This window comes from Mus caroli, unplaced genomic scaffold (genome assembly GCF_978045245.1).
Source record: "Mus caroli unplaced genomic scaffold, Mus_caroli_1 scaffold_18, whole genome shotgun sequence".
In the NCBI taxonomy this organism is placed as follows: Eukaryota; Metazoa; Chordata; class Mammalia; order Rodentia; family Muridae; genus Mus; species Mus caroli.
This window is the reverse complement of record NW_028227273.1, coordinates 75,343,202-75,367,966: the sequence shown is the minus strand read 5'-3', so window position 1 is coordinate 75,367,966 and position 24,765 is coordinate 75,343,202. Positions and strand designations below refer to the sequence as shown.

The window sequence follows — 24,765 nt, the reverse complement described above, 5'->3', positions numbered from 1 at the left end:
AACAGCAGAGGAAACATGAAATAGCTTATCTTCCTCACAAGGCAACTGGCTCCTAAGTTTCAAATGGTGATTGAAACTGTTGCGTCCAATTCGACCAGCAAGGAAAACGCAACCACCGGTTCTTCGTAAAGCAGTTTACTCAGGCAGCTTCTCTCTTCAAATCCTCCACGCCTCAGGGTACAAGTGTTTTTATCCACTCAAGCCACAACCACGCCTCAACCAATCACCACAGGTCATATCACCTCACCAGGCAGGCTTGCTCAGCCAATCAGGGATTAAGGGTGAGCCATCCACCAAATATGGGCTTGTTTACTGCTTGGCATAGATTTCCGTCCGGCTGGCCAGGGAGTCCGGAATGGCTTCCCACATGAAACAACTAAAGAAATGTAAAATAATTTACCATATCTGTAAATACTTTGGCAACAGAATTCTAAACCATCTTAAATCCTATATTTTAAGAGAAACACATTATTCTTATAGCTAATCGTTATCCCCAGATACACATTATGGAGTATTAAATACAAGTTTCACTCCTTCAGATGACAGATTCTGTAGTTTCAAAATAGTAAAGAATATTTACACAACACAGAGAACACTGGATATGGGGTAGACATAGCCTTCCAAAGTAAATCATATTCATTCTGGAGATGTTCTTCATGACTCAGTAATTTCTACCTTGAAACATTCAATTACACATAGTAATTCCTTAAGACTCAGAGGGAAACAACTCACAAACCTCTGAAAATGTCTAAACATAATAAAAATATCAAAACTTATCTATCTTCTTGTCTTAGTCAGGGTTTCTATTCCTGCACAAAAATCTGACCAAGAAACAAGTTGGGGAGGAAAGGGTTTATTCAGCTTACTCTTCCACATTGCTGTTCATCACCAAAAGAAGTTAAACTTCCTTTGGAACTCAAACAGGTCAGGAAGCAGGAGCTGATGCAGAAGCCATGGAGGGATGTTCCTTACTGGCTTGCTTCCCCTGGCTTGCTCAGCCTGCTCTCTTACAGAACCAAGTCTACCAGCCCAGAGATGGTCCCACCCACAAGGGGCCTTTAACCATTGGTCACTAATTGAGAAAATGCCTTACAGTTGGATCTCATGGAGGCTTCTTAACTGAAGCCCTTTCTCTGTGATAACTCCAGCTGTGTCAAGTTGACACAAAACTAGCCAGTACACTTTTCATCATAAAAACAATAAGATCCTTCAGGTAAAGAGGAGAAGTATAAGATTGTTGTGTTGGTTATTGTCTTAGAGTAAGGTCCATGATATAAACTTTCATGAGGTCTTACCTTGCTAAAGTAGGCATATCAGTGGAAAGCTGATATTTGTGCTCCTGTAAGTAAGTCTTCACCCATATACCTGAAGAAAATCCCCCCAAAATCATTGGTTTTCTAAAGAAAGAAAGAAAGAAAGAAAGAAAGAAAGAAAGAAAGAAAGAAAGAAAGAAAGAAAGGAAGGAAGGAAGGAAGGAAGGAAGGAAGGAAGGGAGGGAAGAAGATAAAATAGTAAAAGAGGATGGATGAAAAAAGTAAGAAAGAAAGGAAAGAAGAGTGAAATAAATAAAAGAACCAAAAAGGAAAAGAAAAGAAAAGAAAAGAAAAGAAAAAAGAGAAGAGAAGAGAAGAGTAGAAAAGAAAAGAAAAGAAAAGAAAAGAAAAGAAAAGAAAAGAAAAGAAAAGAAAAGAAAAGTTAATTTGGGCACAGGGTTAATAAATAGCAAAATCCCTTTGTGATAGAGACACATAGATGACTCAAGAAAGTAAAATCATATTTTTTATTGGAGAGAGATAAAGTATGCATTGAGCGATGATCAAGGGTTCATGCTATGGAAAAAGTAAGAACATATTTTTATGGGTTATCACATAGTAGAAACTGCAAATGCAATGTACGGAAATAGAAACTGATTTGAGATGCCAGTAAATTGTGCAGAATTACCTACAAGGTAGTAGTCAACATGCAGAAATGAATCCTTGTTGAGGGATATAGAGAAGCTTCTACTAAGACTTCATTTAGCCATTCCATCAAGCAGTAAACAGCAAACTCAAATGGCCTGCAATGAGGCCTGGATAGGACAAGTGTTGAAGAGAAAAGTAATCCACAAAAGCTGTACTTAAGAATGGATATTGACCAAGAGAGAGGTAATAAATATTATAGTACTGAGATGTGTGTGGTTGTCTAGCTGCAAAAACTATATCTTGTATGCTTGTTGGGTATTTGCCTTGATATATGCTATATGCTTTGCCCTTACGTCCTTTTGTTCAGCATGTTGCTGTTTAGAATACTGTAGAATTTTTCATATCTTTGAATATTGAGGCAACAGCAACAATTAGTCACAAAGCATTGACAATTTTGTATATTTCACTTATAGCCAACTTATCTGCTCACTAGCTCTCTATGATTTGAGGAGTTGTCAATATTCTCACTAGCCTGACCCTTCCATTGCTCTTTCTCTGCTTTGATAGACTGAAATCTATCTAAAACAATCAAACAAAAATAATACTGTACCCTTAATTGCTTTATATCCATTATTTTCTCACAACAAATAGATGCATAAATAACAAAAATATAGAATATTTATTTAACTGCTGGACAACTCATATAACTTTGAACTGATATACTAATCAGATTTTCATATTTTTAAAAGCTAAATATTGATCATAGTACATGTGTATAAAAATTTACTGTTTGCTACTTAGTTTGAGTCTAACTTCCCTCAATATTTTGGTGGAAAAATTGAAAAACAGTTGATCATAATCTTAACTTGGAGGTATGCTTAATTGGATCTTTCTCAAACAGCTGTGCTGGCTTTTTTACTTTCACTGTTCCCGTTATATATATATGGGTGTGCCAATGTTACCTTAGTAATATGGGAGGAGTAGGTTTTACTCTAAGGATCATGGAATATCTGCAACTGGATAGACTAAAATAGATTTCCAGTTAAGACATGGTTTCCCTCTAGTTGAGCTGGTCATCAGCCAAAAGGGAAAGTTATGAAGAAAGTTTTGAAAGGGTATAGCCAAGGATATAGTGCTAAGAGGAAAGGTAGACCATGACTAAGAGAAAAATCATATGCTATTATTCTAACAATTTTATATTTGTTTTTTCATATAACAATGTGGATATAAAGAAGACTATTTTAAGTATAATGTCATTATGTTTTCAAAATAGTAATGAATCATGGATGAATGGGTTGTAATAAAATAGAAGGCTCTGAGTGATTTTGGATTTTGATTTACTATTTTATACCAATATATAGAAAATGAGGTGAGAGAAAATTAAATTAATAAAAATAAAATAAACATTTTATATTAAAGAACAATACAAAAATTCAACATGAACTAGTTGTGACACCAGCAATTCTTAGATGATTTGAATCACCAGAAAGGTAAATACTACATAATATATGTGTAAATGTCTGAATTTAAAAGCGTGTTAGTGTAGTCAGCTAACTTTCAAAGAGCTGGACATGTAATACATTTTGTCAAATGATGAATATGGCCTCTAAGTGGATTGTTTTCTTTGAATAATATTTCACTTTGAGCAATAAAATACATTTCTAAATGAAACTTTGCAGTAAGATAGTATGCAAAACATAATGCCAGGAACTGGAAGGCTATTACATTATTAAACCTTTCATTTAAATTATGACAGGGTGTAGTTTTAAATATAAACAAATAAATCATTTTAAAGTAATGAAATGTGTTGACAGCTTTACATATACCATGTTGTTCATGTTCAAACCTGGTATGTGGAACATAAGATATATAATAATTTTAAACACTACTTATATGGAAATTAAGATTTTGTATGATTAATTAATGGACCTTAAGAAATTATATGCCAATATACTTTGCAAACTAAATGTTTTGCTATTTCAGGCTATAGGAAGAATACTCATGAAGTTCAATAAAATCAAAACAAGAAATGAAAAGGAAGATTTTCTATCAAGTAAGGATATACACATTTGAAATGATACAGGAATGGAGGCATGAGGACTTAGACTCAGAGATGCTGAATCACTAGAGCAATTGTGGTTTTCAAACATGGGAAGTAAATGGCTTTCATACTATAACACTATAATATAGTTGAATAAAGGAATAAAACATGATAAAATTGCATTCGTACTATAAGTGAATAACATATTTTAGAATGATATATGAATGATCCCTTTTAAGAAGTTGTTAACATAAAGCTAAATTTATTTTTATCAACTATATTTTAGGAGAATTTTTTCGTTTAGGATGTGTTTTCTTCTTTATATGATTAAAGGAATTCTTTTCTGGTCTTAACAAGATAATGTAACACTTGGGACCAAATATGAAGGCAAGGAGTGCTGTGCTGGAAGCCAAGATAGAGAATACTTCCATAGCCACCATGACCTTCCCTTTAGTGCTATGGTAGACAGGAAGAAAGGTGACCCAGACACAGAAGAACACCAGCATACTGAATGACAGAAATTTGGATTCATTGAATGTATCAGGCAAATTTCTAGACAAGAAGGCCATGGTATAACTCCCAAGGGCCAAGATACAGAGATATCCCAAGACAGAGTGGAAGGCGAGAGCTGAACCCTTGTTGCACAAAAGGATGATGTGTCCATGTTCAGTATGAGCATCTTGGTCAATGAATGGTGGAGAAGTTGTCATCCATATTCCACAAATAAGAAGCTGGATCAGGGTGCAGATAGGAATGATGTATCTTGGACCCCATGATATCACTAACCACCTTACCATTCTCCCTGGAAAACTGACCTTAAAGGCAAGGACTACAGTAATAGCTTTGGCCAACACAGTGGCAAGAGCCACAGTGAAAGCAACTGCAAAGGTGGTCTGCTGAAGGATGCAGGCAACTGTGTTTGGCTTACCAATGAAGTTCAAGGAACATAAGAAACAGAAGGTGAGTGTGATGAGCAAAATGTAACTCAGAGCTCGATTATTGGCCTTGACAATAGGTGTGTCTCTGTGTTTCACAAAGATGCCAATAACAAAGGCAGTGAAAGCAGATAAGCACAAAGCTATGCTGCCTAGTGCCATCCCCAAGGGGTCTTCATAGGCCAGAAAACTCACAGATTTTGGAAAGCAGTTGTCCTTCTCTATGTTTGCATAATGACTCTCTGGACACTTCATACACTGGTCTACATCTGGTCAGAAATATAGGTTTAAATTAGATCAGGAGTCCAGTCTATGGTGATTCTTTTTATTATGAATCATTTCTAACTATAGTGACTATCACAAAAGTCACTGTACTTTTTTTTTTCTCAGGAAGAAAGTGATTAGTACACTGGTATGTGTAATTCTAGATTTATAAACAGCACCTTTTTCCTAATATATTTCTTTCCATATTTATGTTGGCATATAAAAGGATTTAATGCAACCTTTCTTTAATTACTACCATCACACACTTTCCCTTCCATCAGTTTTTACTCACAGCTCCTCCTTGTGCTCTCTATACCTACCTTTTACATTTTAGTAGTCACTGATTAAATTCAGGAAAGCCAGTGTATGTAAAACTAGGAAAGTTTTCATTTTTTCCTTGTTTTGAAAGTTTTCATTTTTTTTTCAGATTACGCTTCAGATATGTGAATCCTAAATTTACTTTTCTCCCAAACATCCCTTGTGCTTTCAAATTCTGTTTATTCTCTGCTGGGGGGTTTGAAATAGATCCTATTACATAAGATACTGCTCAAAAATCACGCAGATAATATGTTTTCATAGCATTTAAAGCAAACATATTGTTTCATATAGATAGAATATTCTTGGAAATGCTCAAAAGTAGGGAGAGGAATTTTACAGAGCACACCTGCAGCAGGAATATGAGACATCAAGTGAGGAATGGGGTTGCCGTCCTATAGTCACAGTTCTGACCCAAAATTTTTTCCTGTCAGAAATAATTACAGGGATGGAAGTGGAGAAGAGCCTAAGAAATAGAAGGTCCAAATTGGGATCCTGCTCAAGGAGAGGTCACAATGCCCGAAACTATTACTGAGGCTATGGAGCACTCACAAAAATGGTCCTGTCATGACTGCCCTCCAAAAGACCCACTAAGCAGCTGAAAGTATCAGATGCAGGTATTTGCACCCAAACAGAAGCATTTACCCCTGCTGTTGAATTAGGGAGTGCTGAAATAAGCCGAGGAGAAGAGCAGACCTGTAGGAGGACCAGCAGCCTCAATTAAATAAGACCTCTGAGCTCTCTCAAACATTCGACCACCAAGTAGGCAGCATATACCAGCTGATATGAAGTCCCAACACAGATAGAGTAGAGGACTGTGGGGGTCTGTGTTTATTCAGAGATGATGTGCCTAACCCTCAAGAGACTTGAGTCCCCAGGGAGTTTAGAGGTCAGGTTGGGTTGGGGGTGGGAACAGCCACCTAACAACATGTGGGTGGGGAGGAGGTATGGGATGTGGAAATGTTGGAGGGTGGATGGGGGAATAAAATATGGAGTTAAAAATATAAATAAATTAATAAAAATGTGAGTGATTTAAAAGAAACAATTATAATACTATGCTCTTTTACTTTTAATTTTTTTATAAATGTTATTATTAACATAAAGTAGATGCTCCAAATTTTTAAAATTACAGTATGTTGGTATGGTAGTGTGAATGTGCTTGGCCCAGAAAGTGGCACTATTTTAAAGTATGGTCTTGTTAAAGAAGTATGACACTGTGGAAGTTGGCTTTGAGACCCTCATCCTAGATAACTGGAAGTTAGTCACTTTATAGAAGTTTTCACCTGAAAATGTAGACCTCTCAGATCCTTTTCTGCCATGGCTACCTGGATGCTGTCATTCTCCTGTCTTGAGGATAATAAGCTGAACCTCTGAAACTGTAAGCCAGTCCCAAATAAATGTCCTTATAAAATTTAACTTTGTCGAGGTGATTGTTTATAGCAGTAAAAACCTAAGACATAAGTTAGAACCTGTAGTCTGAAAGGGGCATCAGGAAATAAAATTAAGCCAAATGTTAGTTTCAAGGAGAAAAGGAGTTAAGAGAGTAGTTGATCTCTGTGTAAGATTTCATCCAACCAAACTATAGTTTCTATTTGGATTTGAAAAGGGAATACTTTGGAGATTTAATATGGAATGAACAACAATCCAGAAATAGTTGGCAAACTTGTGATCTGACATTTCTGTGGTAGACCTGACCACGTTTTTGGTTGGAAGAATGTGGATTTTGAGATTTTGGATTTGGAAAGCAATAGAATATTTTAAATGGGGCTTAATGAGCCATCCTTGTAGTAATATGGAAACCGTTGTTGCTGAGTGTGATTTGAACTGGGGAATCCTGACTCTACAAGTTTCTGAGAAGAATTCTTATATGGGTCTACTCTTGTGATAGTTTGGTAAATTATGTGATTTCCTTTTACCCTTGTCTAAAGGCTAAGATAAAGAGATTTATATTAACTGAATTAACAAAGGAAGTCCCAAGAAGCTGAACAGAAACTTTGATCTCTGCTTAAGTCTCATGAAGAGCATGAAGAACATTTTCATACAAGCATAGCAAGCTTAGAAAGGAAAAATAGGTAACATATGGTTAAAATAAAAATAAAGGGGCATCAGGAAATAAAATTAAGCCAAATGCTAGTTTCAAGGAGAAAAGGAGTTAAGAGAGTAGTTGATCTCTGTGTAAGATTTCATCCAACCAAACTATAGTTTCTATTTGGATTTGAAAAGGGAATACTTTGGAGATTTAATATGGAATGAACAACAATCCAGAAATAGTTGGCAAACTTGTGATCTAGATCTTGAGACTGGGAGACACAGGCTTTTGACAGGGATCATGGAAAACAGTGGCCATAAAAATCTTAGGCAAAGGCAGGGTGATACACTCCTTTAATCCCAGGAGACAAAGGAGAGCATATCCCTGAGTTTGAGGCCAGCCTGTGACAGAGCAAGTTCCAAGTAGAGAAAAGTTTAAATCCAGATGTACTTAATTTTACATCTCAGCCTTCTGGAGACAGAGCCATGCAGATTTTTGAGTTCAAGGTCAATTTACGGAGCAAGTCCAAGGAGAGCCAAGCTTAAGTATTCAGAGTGTTGTGAAACAAAAGCTGGTACTAGAATAAGGGGTGAGGGGACCTATTACAGCCCCCAAGGTAGCCAAACTCAGCAGCATTGACCATGTGGCTCTGGCTTATTAGTTAATAAGCAAAGAAGACTACTAGAACAATTGACACTGGTAATCTGGAGATAAGAAATTAGCAATGATTAATAAGAGATCATAATCTCTGAGGGAAAATCATCTGGGATTGTTTTCTAAGAGTAAAAGATGTTCTGTTCCAGAGATATCCAAGGTTGTATATCGAGCTGCATATGAACTTGATGTTAGAATCATGTAGGTGGTAGTGGATTTGAAAGTATGAAGGGTTCATGGAGTGTAGCTGTGACTTGGCATTGTGAGAAGCCAGGAAATGGCATTTTTGAAGGTAAAGCCTTAGTTATAGTTGATGGCCCAGGAGTAGAAGGATCAGGCAAAGAAGCAGAGACATAGCAACATGAGAAGAGACTATGAGAGGTTATTGGTGAAGTCTGGCTTCAGTGCAAGATCCCAGTGTACTGGAGATACCACTGGCATGGGATGATCACTAAAATGCAAAATTAGAGTTGAGTCAAACAGAAACTTGAGTGCTTTACAGAAGAAATAATGCAAGTCCTTTGGAGGATCCTAGAAGATCTTGTACAGATTCTAGGCATTGGAAGTGGAAGCAATAATGATGAAGCTGATTGGAAACCCCAAAATGTTCAAGATTCTAGAGCCATGGGAAATCTCTTGAGGAAAGCTGGTAGCAGGGATTGGAACCAGCCCAGAAGAAAGAAGTTTATTGCAGTCAACAAAGATGAAAAAGTAGTGGACATCTGAACACCTCATTGGCATCAGACATGGAGTTCCATAATTTGGAATTTGCCCAACTGGTTCATGTCTCGCTTTGGCAATTACATTGAAGACTTTGAATGAATTTCAGAAGGGACTTAGAACTTGGATTTTTAACATTGTTGAAACTGTTATAAAATATGTGAATGTTGTAATTTAGACAAAATGTACTCTTTCATAATGCTATGCTTAGGTATTGTCTGCATAGTCTCAAATCTTTAAACAACCATATGGGACCCAGGGAATAGAAAGACCTAGTTTGAAAATGCTTGGTATAGGAAGAGGCACTATTTGGTGTTGTGGCCTTCTTGTGGGCATGGGCTTTAAGAACCTTGTCTTATGTGTTAAGAAACCAGTCTCTTACTAGTAGCCTTCAGATGAAGATGTAGAATTCTCTGTTCCTCTACATCATGCCTGACTGAATAATTCCATGCTTCTACTTTGAAGATAATTGGCTGAACATCTGAACTGGTCAGCCAGGCTCAATTAAATGTTGTCATATAAGAGTAGTCTTTGTTATGGTGTTTTCTAACAGCAGTAAAACACTAAGACAGTGGATTACACAATATTTCTATATTTCCTAAAATATAATTGATAAACAAAGTGTCAATTTTCTTTCGTTAATAATAATGAATTGATATTTTAACATATAAAAGAGAGCAGTAACTTACTGTTCAACCTTCTATCAGCAATATTTTCAAAATTACACTGTTTAGCATTTCTTTGAGGTGCATAATGTTGTACAATATAGTTACTTAACAGACACTGGCCAGATTTGCCCTTAGTGCATGAATGACTTTTTATACATACACAGGATACATTCAAAAATTCACTTTTTATATTCGTGTGTGTGTGTGTTGTAATGATTTCACTTGGGTGAAATATTGATAGTAAAATTTATTGCTATTGAAAGTTTTTATTAAAAGATGAGAGTGTAGACCCTTTAAAACAATCAGAAGCATCCATATTGCTGTTTGAAAATTTGTGAATAATTGTGTTGTAATTTTGATGGTGATTGCATTGAATCTGGACATTGCTTTTGGTTAGATAGCCTTTTGCACTATGTTAATCCCACTGATCTATAACCAAGGAAGATGTTTCCATCTTCTTATATCCTCCTCAGTTTCTCTCTTCAGAGACCTGATTTTTGTGCCATGCAGAGTTTTCACTTACTTGGTTAGAGCTCCATGAAATTGATGTTATTTGTTTTTATTGTGAACAGTATTTTTTCAAAAACCACATGAAACTCAAGAAGAATGAAGACCAAAGTATGGATACTTCATCCCTTCTTTGAAGAGGAAAGAAATTAGCCCTGGAAGGAGTTACAGAGACAAAGTGTGGAGCAAAGAGTGACACTGTCCCACATGGGGTTTCATTCCATATACAGTTACCAAACCCAGACACTATTGTGGATGCCAAGAAGGGCATGCTGAAAGAAGCCTGATATGGCTGTCTCCTGAGAGGCCCTGCTAGAGCCTTATAAATACAGAGGTTTGTGTTCATAGTAAACTATTTGAGTGAGTGTAGGGTCCCACATTAGAGGAGTTAGATAAAGGACTGAAGGAGTTGAAGGGGTTTGTAACCCCATAGGAAGAACAACAATATGATCCACCAGACAATGCCCCCCCTCGAACTACTAGGGACTAAGCTATCAACAAAGGAGTACACCTGGCTCCAGCTACATCTGTAGCAGAGAATGGCCCTGTCATGCATCAATGGAAGGAGAGGTCTTTGGTCATATGAAGGCTCCATAGAGGCCCTAGTGTAGGGAAATCAAGGGTTAGGAGGTGAGTATGGGTGGGTGGGTGAAGGAACACCCTCATAGAAGCAGGGGGCATAAGGATGTGATAGGGTGTTTCTGGGAGGGAGGGAAACCATGAAAGGGGATAACATTTGAAATGTAAATAAAGAAAATATACAATAAAAAAAGAGCTGAAAAAGTATTCAAAAATATACAACACCCGTTCATGTTAAAAATATGTAGAGGTTAGTAATTCAAGGCCCTTACCTAAATATAATAAAAGCAATATACAGCAAACCACCAGCCAACCTCCAATTAAATGGAGAGGTACTTGAATGAATCCTCCTAAGTTAAGGGACCAGACAAGATGTCTATTCTCTCAATATCTATTCCATATAGTACTTGATTTCGAGATAGAGCAATAAGACAATAGTAGATCATGGGGACACATATTTGAAAAGAAATTGTCAAGGTATCACAATTTGTGGATGATATATTAGATTCCATAAGATACTACAAAAAAATCTACATGAGTCCTTCTCCAGCTAATAAACAACTTAAAGTGGCTGGCCAATTAATTAACTCAAATAAATTATTAACCTTTCTCTATACAATGGATAAGCAAGATGAGAAAAAATTTAAAAAAACAACACCCTTCACAGTAGGCAGAAATAGTATAAAATATCTTGACGTAACTCTTACAAAGTAAGGGGAATATCTGTATGACTATAACTTCAAGTCTTCCCTGAAAGCAATTGAGAAGACCTCAGAAAATGGAGAGCTCTCCCATGCTTTTAGATTTGTAGGATTTACATCGTAAATTTGGCTATCCTCCCAAAAGCAATCAACAGAGTCAATGTAATCTCCATCAAGATTCCAACACAATTCTTCACATGTAATGAAAGAGCAATTCTCAATTTCATATAGAAAAAGCAAAAAGCCCACCATAGCAATAACAATACATAAAATGAAAAGAACTTCAGGAGGAATTACCATCCTTAACCTTGTTCTGAACTACAGAGCAATAGTGTTAAAATCCACATTCTATTGGTTCATATGTAGACAGCTCTATTAATGGAATAGAACTGAAGACCCAAAAATAAGCCCACATATACATGAACACTATTTGACAAAGAAGCAAAAACATACAATCAAAAAAAAATAAAGAAAGAAAAGAAAAGAAAAAAAGAAAGAAAGAAAGCATATTCAAGAAATGGTGCTGGTTTAAGTAACAGTTTGTATTGAGAAATATGAAAATATATCTATGTTTATCACCTTTCAGAAAACTTTATTCCAAGTGGATCAAGGAACTCAGCATGAACCAAAGAATTCACAACAGAGGAATCTCTAATGGCTCAAAAGCATTTAAAAACTAAAGTCCTGCCCTTCCAGTCCACTGCAGAACCGGGGTTTCTGGTCCAGGGAGTCTCTGGACACCCGAAAGGCCCTACACAGAATCCCCCATGGGATCCTAAGACCTCTGGTGAGGGGAACACAGTGTCTGCTCCAATCCAATCGCGCGGGATCTGAGACTGCATTAACCAGGGAAGCAGATAACACGGCCTCATCAGGGGGACAAGTCCCTTCCGGTCCACTGCAGAACCCGGGTTCCTGGTCCAGGGAGTCTCCAGACACCCCCAAGGTCCTAACAGGACGCTCCACGGGATCTTAAGACCTCTGGTGAGTGGAACACAACTTCTGCCAGGAGGCAGGTTCGAACAACAGATATCAGGGCACCTTCCCTTCAAGATGAGAACTTGCCAGCAGAGAGTACTCTGACCACTGAAATTAAGGAGAGATCTAGTCCCCCAGGTCTGCTGATAGAGGCTAACATAATCACCCGAGGAACAAGCTCTAACTAGAGACAACTATAACAACTAGCTCCAGAGATTACCAGATGGCGAAAGGCAAACTTAAAAATCCTACTAACAGAAATCAAGACCACTCACCATCATCAGAAAGCAGCACTCCCACCCCACCTAGTCCTGGGTACCCCAAGTCAACCGAAAATCTAGACCCAGATTTAAAAGCATATCTCATGATGATGGTAGAGGACATCAAGAAGGACTTTAATAACTCACTTAAAGAAATACAGGAGAACACTGCTAAAGAATTACAAGTCTTTAATGAAAAACAGGAAAACACAACTAAACAGGTAAAAGTCCTTAAAGAAAAACAGGAAAACACATCCAAAAAGGTGATGGAAATGAACAAAACCATACTAGACCTAAAAAGGGAAGTAGACACAATAAAGAAAACCCAAAGTGAGGCAACGCTGGAGATAGATACCCTAGGAAAGAAATCTGGAACCATAGATGTGAGCATCAGCAACAGAATACAAGAGATGGAAGAGAGAATCTCAGGAGCAGAAGATTCCATAGAGAACATCAGCACAACAATGAAAGAAAATACAAAACACAAAAGGATCCTAACTCAAAACATCCAGGAAATACAGGACACAATGAGAAGACCAAACCAACTGATAATAGGAGTTGATGAGAATGAAGATTTTCAACTTAAAGTGCCAGCAAATATCTTCAACAAAAGTATAAAAGAAAACTTCCCAAACCTAAAGAAAGAGATGCCCATGAACATACAAGAAGCCTACAGAACTCCAAATAGACTGGACCAGAAAAGAAATTCCTCCCAACACATAATAATCAAAACAACAAATGCACTATATAAAGAGAGAATATTGAAAGCAGTAAGGGAAAATGGGTCAAGTAACATATAAAGGCAGGCCTATAAGAATTACACCAGACTTTTCACCAGAGACTATGAAAGCCAGAAGAGCCTGTACAGATGTTTTACAGACACTAAGAGAACACATACGCCAACCCAAGCTAATATACCTGGCCAAACTCTCAATTACCATAGATGGAGAAACCAAAGTATTCCACGACAAAACCAAATTCACACATTATCTTTCCACAATTCCAGCCCTTCAAAGATAATAACAGAAAAAAACCAATACAAGGACGGAAATCACGCCCTAGAAAAAGCAAGAAAGTAATCCCTCAACAAACCAAAAAGAAGACAGCCACAAGAACGGAACGCTAACTCTAACAACAAAAATAACAGGAAGCAACAATTACTTTTCCATAATATCTCTTAATATCAATGGAATCAATTCCAAAATAAAAAGAAATAGACTAACAGACTGCCTAACCAAATAGGGCCCAATATTGTGCTGCTTACAGGAAACCCATCTCAGGGAAAAAGACAGACACTACCTCAGAGTGAAAGGCTGGAAATCAGTTTTCCAAGTAAATTATCTGAAGAAAAAAGCTGGAGTAGCCATTCTAATATCAAATAAAATCGATTTCCAACCCAAAGTTATCAAAACGACAAGGAGGGACACTTCATACTCATCAAAGGTAAAATCCACCAAGAGGAACTCTCAATTCTGAATATCTATGCAACAAATGCAAGGGCAGCCACATACATAAAAGACACTTTAGTAAAGCTCAAAGCACACATTGCACCTCACACAATAATAGTGGGAGACTTCAACACACCACTTTCATCAATGGACAGATCGTGGAAACATAAATTAAACAGAGACTCAGTGAAACTAACAGAAGTTATGAAACAAATGGACTTAACAGGTATCTATAGAACATTTTATCCTAAAACAAAAGGATATACCTTCTTTTCAGCACCTCACGGGACCTTCTCCAAAATTGACCATATAATTGGTCACAAAACAGGCCTCAACAGATACAAAAATATTGAAATTGTCCCATGCATTCTATCAGACCACCATGGAGTAATGCTGATCTTCAATAACAACATAAATAATGGAAAGCCAACATTCATGTTGAAACTGAACAACACTCTTCTCAATGATACCTTGGTCAAGGAAGGAATAAAGAAAGAAATTAAAGACTTTTTAGAGTTTAATGAAAATGAAGCCACAACATACCCAAACCTATGGGACACAATGAAAGCATTTCTAAGAGGGAAACTCATAGCTGTGAATTCCTCCAGGAAGAAACTGGAGAGAGCACACACTAGCAGCTTGACAACACACCTAAAAGCTCTAGAACAAAAGGAAGCAAATTCATCCAAGAGGAGTAGACAGCAGGAAATAATCAAACTCAGGGGTGAAATCAATAAAGTGGAAACAAGAAGAACTATTCAAAGAATTAACCAAACGCGGAGTTGGTTCTTTGAGAAAATCAACAAGGTAGATAAATCCTTAGCTAGACTCACTAGAGGGCACAGGGACAACATCCTAATTAACAAAATCAGAAATGAAAAAGGAGACATAACAACAGACCCTGAAGAATCGAAAACACCATCAGATCCTTCTACAAAAGGCTATACTCAACAAAAGTGGAAAAACTGGACGAAATGGACAAATTTCTAGACAGATACCAGGTATCAAAGTTAAATCAGGATCAAGCTAACGATCTAAAAAGTCCCATGTCCCCTAAAGAAATAGAAGCAGTCATTAATAGTCTCCCAGCCAAAAAAAGCCCAGGAGAAGATGGGTTTAGTGCAGGCTTCTACCAGACCTTCAAAGAAGATCTAATTCCAGTTCTGCACAAACTATTTCATAAAATAAAAGTAGAAGGAACTCTACCCAACTCATTCTATGAAGCCACAATTACTCTGATACCTAAACCACAGAAAGATCCAACAAACATACAGAACTTCAGACCAATTTCCCTTATGAATATCAATGCAAAAATACTCAATAAAATTCTTGCTAACTGAATCCAAGGACACATTAAAGCAATCATCTATCCTGACCAAGTAGGTTTTATTCCAGGGATGCAGGGATGATTTAATATACGGAAATCCATAAATGTAATCCATTATATAAACAAACTAAAAAACAATAACCATATGATCATCTCCTTAGATGCAGATAAAGCATTTGACAAGATCCAACACCCATTCATGATAAAAGTCTTGGAAAGATCAGGAATTCAAGTCCCATACCTAAACATGATAAAAGTAATCTACAGCAAACCAGTAGCCAACATCAAAGTAAATGGTGAGAAGCTTGAAGCAATCCCACTAAAATCAGGGACTAGACAAGGCTGTCCACTCTCTCCATACCTATTCAACATTGTACTTGCAGTCCTAGCCAGAGCAATTCAACAACAAAAGGAGATCAAGGGGATGCAAATTGGAAAAGATGAAGTCAAAATATCACGTTTTGCAGATGATATGATATAAGATATAAGTGACCCTAAAAATTCCACCAAAGAACGCCGAAACCTGATAAACAGCTTCGGTGAAGTAGCTGGATATGAAATTAACTCAAACAAGTCAATGGCCTTTCTCTACACAAAGAATAAACAGGCTGAGAAAGAAATTAGGGAAACAACACCCTTCTCAATAGTCACAAATAGTACAAAATATCTTGGCGTGACTCTACCTAAGGAAGTGAAATAACTGTATGATAAAAATTTCAAGACTCTGAAGAAAGAAATTAAAGAAGATCTCAGAAGATGGAAAGATCTCCCATGCTCATGGATTGGCAGGATCAACTTTGTAAAAATGGGTATCTTGCCAAAAGCAATCTACAGATTCAATGCAATCCCCATCAAAATTCGAACTCAATTCTTCAACCAATTAGAAAGAGTTATCTCCAAATTCATCTGGAATAACAATAAAACCTAGGATAGCAAAAACTCTTCTCAAGGATAAAAGAACCTCTGGTAGAATCACCATGCCTGACCTAAAGCTTTACTACAGAGCAATTGTGATAAAAACTGCATGGTACTGGTATAGTGACAGACAAGTAGACCAATGGAATAGAATTGAAGACCCAGAAATGAACCCACACACCTATGGTCACTTGATCTTGGAAAAAGGAGCTAAAACCATGCAGTGGAAGAAAGACAGCATTTTCAACAAATGGTGCTGGCACAACTGGTTGTTATCATGTAGAAGAATGCGAATCCATCTATTCCAATCTCCTTGTACTAAGGTCAAATCTAAGTGGATCAAGGAACTTCATATAATACCAGAGACACTGAAACTTATAGAGGAAAAATGGGAAAAAGCCTTGAAGATATGGGCACAGGGGAAAAATTCCTGAATAGAACAGCAATGGCTTGTGTTGTAAGATCAAGAATTGACAAATGGGACCTCATGAAACTACAAAGCTTCTGCAAGGCAAAAGACACCGTCAATAAGAGAAAAAGACCACCAACAGATTGGGAAAGGATCTTTACCTATCCTAAATCAGACAGGGGACTAATATCCAATATATATAAAGAACTCACGAAGGTGGACTCCAGAAAATCAAATAACACCATTAAAAATGGGGCTCAGAACTGAACAAAGAATTCTCACCTGAGGAATACCGAATGGCAGAGAAGCACCTGAAAAAATGTTCAACATCCTTAATTATCAGGGAAATGCAAATCAAAACAATCCTGCGATGTCACCTCACACCATTCAGAATGGCTAAGATCAAAAATTCAGGTGACAGCAGATGCTGGCGAGGATGTGGAGAAAGAGGAACACTCCTCCATTGTTGGTGGGATTGCAAGCTTGTACAACCACTCTGGAAATCAGTCTGGCGGTTCCTTAGAAAATTAGACATAATACTACTGGAGGATCCAGCAATACCTCTCCTGGGCATATATCCAGAAAATGTTCCAACCGGTAAGAAGGACACATGCTCCACTATTTTCATAGCAACCTTATTTATAATAGCCAGAAGCTGGAAAGAACCCAGATGCCCCTCAACAGAGGTATGGATACAGAAAATGTGGTACATTTACACAATGGAGTACTATTCAGCTATTAATAAGAATGAATTATGAAATTTCTAGGCAAATGGATGGACATGGACGGCATTATCCTGAGTGAGGTAACCCAATCACAAAGGAACTCACACACTATGTACTCATTGATAAGTGGATATTAGCCCAAAACTTAGGATACCCAAGATATAAGATACAATTTGCTAAACCCATGAATCTCAAGAAGAATGAAGACCAAAGTGTGGACACTGTGCCCCTTCTTTGAAGTGGGAACAAAACACCCATTGAAGGAGTTACAGAGATAAAGTTTGGAGCTGTGATGAAAGGATGGACCATCTAGAGACTGCCATATCCAGGGATCCACCCCATTATCAGCTTCCTAATGCTGACACCATTGCATACACTAGCAAGATTTTTCTGAAAGGACCCAGATATAGCTGTCTCTTGTGAGACTATGCTGGGGCCTAGCAAACACAGAAGTGGATGCTCACAGACAACTATTGGATGGATCACAGGGCTCCCAATGGAGGAGCTAGAGAAAATACTCAAGGAGCTAAAGGGATCTGCAACCCTATAAGTGGAACAACATTATGAACTAACCAGTACCCTGGATCTCTTGTCTCTAGTTTCAAATGTATCAAAAGATGGCCTTATTGGCCATCACTGGAAAGAGAGGCCCATTGGAAATGCAAACTTTATATGCCCCAGTACAGGGGAACGCCAGGGCCAAAAAATGGGAATGTGTGTGTAGGGAAGTGTGTGTGGGGGTATGCGGGACTTTTGGAAAAGCATTGGAAATGTAATTGAGGAAAATACGTAATAAAAATATTAAAAATTAAAAAAAACTAAAGTCCTTAGTGATCAGTGAAATGGAAATCAAAATGACCTAGAGATTCCACCTTACACCAATTAGAATGGCTGAGGTCCAAACTTAGATGAGAGCACATGCTGTCAAGGATGAAACGAAAGTGAAATAATCCTCTATTGCTTTTGGGGTTGCAAAGTGGTACAACCACTCTTAAAATCATTCTGGCAGTTCCTCAGAAAATTGAAAATAGACCTATTTGAAGATGCAGCTATACAACTTTTGGGCATATATCCCAAAAAATGCCCCATCATATCATAGGAAAACATGCTAGAATATGTTCACAGTGGTCTCATTTGTAAGAGCAAAACCTGAAAGCAGCCCAAATATCCTACAACAGAAGAATGGATACAGAATATGTAGCATATTTACACAATAAAATATTACTAGGTTATTAAGATCAAGGGCAATATTGCTTTTGAAGGGAAATGAATAAAACTATAAAATATCATCCTGAGTGAGGTAACACAAACCCAAAAGGACATACATTGTTGGTAGTAACTAATAAGTTGATAATAGCCAAAAATCAGAGTACCTATGACCTCTCCCACAGAGTTTAAGAACTTTAAGAAGCATAAGGGCCAAGACAGGGGCTTGTGAAGTAATGGGATAAGGAACTGTGGGATGGTAGCTAAAAAGTGTGGATCATGACTGGATTGTAAATAAATAGATGAATTCATTAAATGTTGTGTGTGCTTATAGATTTAGAGTATTTATTCATTTCTATAGTAGTAGGAAGCATAAAAATAATCAAGGATAGATCACACTGGAACACAAGTTAAATGCTTAAATCCTGATTTGAAGGCAGAAGCAGGAAAAAAAAAATAGAGACCAGATGTCTTAGGGACTTTTTAAACCTAAAGCTAGCCCCTAGCACTACACCTCCCCCTAAAAGGCCAAAGCCTCTAAGCTTTACTAATGGGTCTAGTAATAAAATAAATGTTTTGTAAAACTCTAATACAAGAGAAGCCAGAAATTTAGTAAGACCTTCAGTGTAGCTAAGACTGCAAAATAATACTGATTTCTGAACACTGAGAAATTGTTCCCATAATTCACAACACATGACAAAATGTGATAGATGCAGTCCAACTTAACTCAGACAAATTTCAGCATAGATATTGAAAGTAGTGATGAAGACACTCCCTTTTCTAGTAAATGAGGTATTAGCAATTTATACTTACTGGAAGGAGAATCTGTCTTATGTTTCAGTGTGCAACACCTGGTTGGTTGACAACCTCTAAGTGACATGCACACATGTAAGTAGACATGAGTATCATGAACTGCATTAGATAGTTTAATTAAATATATTGGGAGTGAGGGAAGAGGGAAATAAATCTGGGAGGAGTGAGATTGATGAATGTGATGAAAACACATTGTATGAAATTATCAAACAACTAAAAATGAGAAATGAGCTGTTAACAATCCCTATGAACATGCAATAGAACTGAGTCTTATATGCTTCTTAAAAATCAATGAAATACATTTCGAAAAGCTATCTTTGATACTGTATTAATACATGTTAAAAGGCACTGTGAAATGAAAAGCATTGAAAAGTACAGGGGAATATATTTTATCTTCCATTAATAATATTGTCATGGGATTAAAGATAAAAATCAAGAATGATTTTGTAATGGCTGTGTTTCAAGAGGATGGTGATGAACTATGACATTTAAATTCCTTTAAAAACAAAATAAAATGTTTATATGAGAATTCTAGGCAAATCTTTTCCATTTGCTAGCACATTGTGGAATCCAGTGGAGAAATAGAAAGTTTTCCATAAAACTGCATTTACCTGTCTCATTAGAAATCTCATTGTCTGCACAAGGAGTGCACTTGTAGCAGCAGATGGCCTTGCCTTGCTGGGTTACTGTTCTGAATCCAGGCCTACAACTCTCACTGCACACAGACTGAGGGATCTGTGAAGAATGAATAATGTTATTTAATGCTTAGGGTTTTATGAAAAATCATAAAAACAGAGTTCTTTAAGTTCTTAAAACTGAAGGGTGAAGCACTGTTTATAACACCAAGAGTTATTTAAACAATTTTTTTGTTTGTAATGGGTTATGGGGAACTGGGGGTAGCCACCAGAAAGTCCCTGATGTCAGAAAAGCAAGAGTTTCCCAGGATCCATCACAAATACATTAGCTGAAATATGCACAAATGGGAAAGAGAAGCTGTAGAGACCATATTCATGGGTTGGGCATGGCCCCTGCTTGGGGTATGGGGCCGATCACCAATTTCAAAAATATTGACCCTGAATTGATACTATCTAAAGAAAAGGAAGGGACAAAGAATGGAGCAGAGACTAAAGGACATCCAGAGACTCCTTTACCTGGGGATCTATCCCATATACAGTCACCACATAGAGACACTATTGTGGATGCCAAGAAATGCTTGCTGACATGAGCCAGATATAGCTGTCTCCTGAAAGAATCTGTCAGTGTCTTACCAATACAGATGATGATGCTTACAGCCAACCATCTGACTGAGCACAGGGACCACAGTGGAGTAGTTATGTGAAGGACTGAAGGAGCCGAAGGGTTTAGCAACCCCATAGTAAAAAAAAAAAAAAATTATTAAGCAACTAGAAATCCCAGATCTCCCAGGGACTAAACCACTAACCAAAGAATGCACATGGAGTGATCCATGGCTCCAGCAGCATATGTAGCAGAGGATGGCCATATTTGGCCTCAATGGGAGGGGAGGACATTGGTCCTCTGATGGGTTGATGCCCAGAATAGGGGAATGCTAGCTAGGACAATGAGGCAGGAGTGGGACAGGGTAGAGTGCAGCATAGAAGCCAAGGTAGGGTATGGGATAAGAGGGTTGTGGATGGGAAACAGGGAAGGGGGATAACATTTGAAATGTAAATAAATAAAATAATCAATAAGAAATTTTAAAAAGAATTTTTTTTTTTAAAAAAGAAAGATCATGTTCTTGAGAAGGCAAATGTGTTCAAATTTTAGTCTGAGAATTATCATAGTGTTAAAAAAAATTGGAATCAATGAGTTAAGGACAAGTTTGTGAAACATTAGTGATTAGAAACATGGAGTCCATTTAGTCTAACATTATCTTTTTACTTTCTGATACCTGTATTGAACATCTCAACATCCACCATTATTATGAATCATGAACGTCAACGTGAGAGGATTTATAATTATCATGGAAGCAAATAAGCATATATTTGTAGGAAGCAATATACCGTAAAACATTCAGGTAAGGTGAAAAGGTTCAGTTAAATTTTATTATTTTTTTTGCTTTTTTTTGTTTTTTGTTTGTTTGTTGGTTTTTTTGTTTTGTTTTGTTTTTGTTTTTGTTTTTTTGTTTTGTTTTGTTTTTTGGTTTTTTGGGTTTTTGGTTTTTTTGAGACAGGGTTTCTGGCCCTGGCTGTCCTGGAACTCACTTTGTAGACCAGGCTGGCCTCCAACTCAGAAATCTGCCTGCCTCTGCCTCCCGAGTGCTGGGATTAAAGGGGTGCACCACCAAGCCCAGCCCAGGTAAATTTTAAATGTCATTATTTATTGCAAATGTCATAATTGCAGACAAGATAGAAGAGAGCAACCGTATTCATTGCTTCCTGCATTCAGAGGATATTATATCATCAGCACCTCTTACCTGTGAAAATCATGCATTTTCAAATATACCCTCAAATAGTTCTGTACATTCTTTCAAGCTATTATTAAACACTGGATGCCATAGGATATATTGAGAACCAAAGGACAATTAAGGGATGTTAAGGGTGTTATTATACTGTAATTTGAAAGAAAAAAATTTCCATAAAGGCTAAAGCATTTGAGTACTTATGTCCTTTTTGGTGACATTGTATGAGAAATTATTTAAATTGTAGGGGATTCAGACTTGCTGATAAAATTATGGCAAAATTGTTGGGAATTGAAAAATTAAATTATTATTTCAATTCCGGATTTCTAATTTTATTTACTGTTAATTCATATGGATAAAAAATTTTCTTTCTGCTTCCTTTGTCTGTCTCCAGTATGAACACCTGTTGTCATGCTTCTATCCTTGGGAGAATCTGATAAATCTAGAACCATAAAATAAAATATATTCTTTCTTATAAGACTATAAGAAAATGACTAAAGTCATTTTTGGTCATGGTTTTTGAACATACAATAAAAACTAAATTTGATTTTTTAATTATATTAGTGCCAAGTGACAGATTTTTCTCCAATACATTAACACATGAGTCATTTGGAGATGAAAATTTTCTCTTACGATGTGCCCCATCCATAATTTGTAACAAATGGAGGAAACCTAATCCTCATAGAAATTAATAATGGGGGACTTATTGAACATTATATACTTCCATTGATCTGAGTCAAGTAAATCAAAAGCCAGTATACTAGTACTGCTTTATTGTATTTTATACTGGTAGTCCAAGTGTAATGGAACTTGACTCAATCATTATATCAGAAAATATAATTGTGTTAGTAATAGTACAAAACTTATAGATAATACATAACCCACCTCTGAAAATATTTCTGGCCATTGAATCATCTGTTCAGATAAAGACAACTGTTGACCCTGGGGAGCATTTGCAGAAAAGGATCCTATTTTCACTTTTAGTCCAAGACCCTTTGGTAAATTCCAAATGTTAAGAATGTCATATCCTGAATCTTTTGTCTGTCTCCATTCTAAATTCCTTTTGTCTCTCATTTCAATGTCCTTCAGGAAAGTGTTAAGCTGAAAGAGAAACATAATATTATACTACATTGTGCCCAAGATACAGAATAAAATGGAGGTTTTGAAATGTGTCTTATTGTTCTTAATTTCTTTTGTGAACATTAACATTAATGAAGATTCAATTATTGATGTCTAAGTGAAAACCTGAGTGTTCAGAATACCATTCTGCTTCTAAATTATTATTGATCTTCAAGTGAAATCTTTGAAACAAGTTCAAGTAATCAATCAGTTACTACTGTTCTATGAAAAGATCAACATTTCTGAAACCTAGCAAGATCCAGTGGGTTTTAGAATCTATTCAGAACTCCAGTGTATAAAGTGAGTATCCTGATGTCTAGAAATTAGTTAAAGGTCTTCAATTCTCTATAAACCAACCATCATTGATTCACTTAAGTGTCACAATTTTAATATCTATATTACTAAATATATAAAGCAATGAATTTTTAATTGCAACTGTTAACATGAAAAGATTGTACAGCTAGATATTGATGACATAAGCTTGATTTTGACTAAGCATATTTACTCCTGGTATCACAACATCATACACTTGAAACTATCTTGACTTCTAGGTAAGCTTCGAAACACAAACAATCCTTTGATCGTAGACAAGATAAACTAAATTTTACAATACTTAATTGGTATTGTTGCTAATTTCATATGTCTGAGTGCTGACAATAAAATACAGTAGAAAAATTATTACCTGCCATGGAAAGAACACCATTCCCTCTCCATTTTCAAATGGTTGCATTTGAAGTAGCTGAAGTCTCATCTGATGGAGGCTGTGAGCCAGAGCATATACACCATTGTAAATATTTGTGCTCTCTTCACTCATGACAACATCAAATATGTGTCTAGGTAATAGATCCAAAGAAGCATTGGTTTGACATTTGTCCAAAACATGACAACTAGTGTCAGAAAATGAGCACTTGAAGAAGAAATTCCACATCTTAGGAAGATAAATGTCTTCTGGGTATTTATTAGGATTAACTGTTTGAATAAATTTGGTAAATTCAAAATTCTCTCTATAATTTTGCCTAAAAATTAGGCTTCCATGGAATGAGTCTAACATGAAATAATCATTATCATAAGTAATAGTATGTTCAATGTTCATGATCCAGACAATCCATGTCAATATCCTTTGCCCAATATTTCTCATTAGACCTTCTAGAGAATCAATGTCACCATAAATAATTATTACATTTGTATCTTCCATATTTTCCCAGAATCTGATAAAATATGCAGTCCATGTGGCTGGAATCATTTTTACAAAAGCTACGCAGATTCTGTTTCTCTCCATCTTCTCCCTAAAATCTGATAGAATTTTATTTCCTTTGTGGTTATCGGGGAGGATGAGACCAACCCATGACCACCTAAAATGAACCATCAAAGAAACAATGGCAAGTGTAAGAGATGTGTCTTTGGAGGCCATCTGGTAGAGAGAAGAATACTGGCCATGGTCACTCAAGATTGTATCATAAGGTCCAAAACTAATCTGAAGCAAATTGAAAAGAAGAGGAAGAATATTAATATCAAAGGCCTGAATCAATATTAAATCATTCCTGAATCAATAAATGATAACATGAGAACTTTTTTTTTTTTTTTTTTGGTTTTTTTGAGACAGGGTTTCTCTGTATAGCCCTGGCTGTCCTGGAACTCACTTTGTAGACCAGGCTGGCCTCGAACTCAGAAATCCACCTGCCTCTGCCTCCCGAGTGCTGGGATTAAAGGCGTGCACCACCACGCCCGGCTACATGAGAACATTTTAAAGGAATATTACATTTACAGTCTTTTGCAGAAATTTCTGTTAAGCTTGTAAGTTTCAAGGACTTGCTCAGTTTTATTTACTACAC

The 24,765-nt window shown here is 36.7% G+C and overlaps 1 protein-coding gene across 2 annotated transcripts in view; it reads right to left on the bottom strand.

The window, feature by feature from the left end:
- Positions 1-1,711: 1,711 nt before the first annotated feature.
- The window catches only part of LOC110288884 (vomeronasal type-2 receptor 116-like), a 42,401-nt gene continuing 19,347 nt past the window's right edge, over positions 1,712-24,765 (bottom strand). For both annotated transcript variants that reach the window (XM_085832844.1, XM_085832845.1), the window contains exons 3-6: positions 23,616-24,407; positions 22,700-22,915; positions 20,007-20,130; positions 1,712-5,146 (exon numbers count right to left, since the gene is read on the bottom strand). In XM_085832844.1, coding sequence (XP_085688970.1) covers positions 4,218-5,146; positions 20,007-20,130; positions 22,700-22,915; positions 23,616-24,407 — 2,061 coding nt within the window. In that variant the 3' untranslated portion in view covers positions 1,712-4,217. The remainder of the gene's footprint in view (positions 5,147-20,006; positions 20,131-22,699; positions 22,916-23,615; positions 24,408-24,765) is intronic.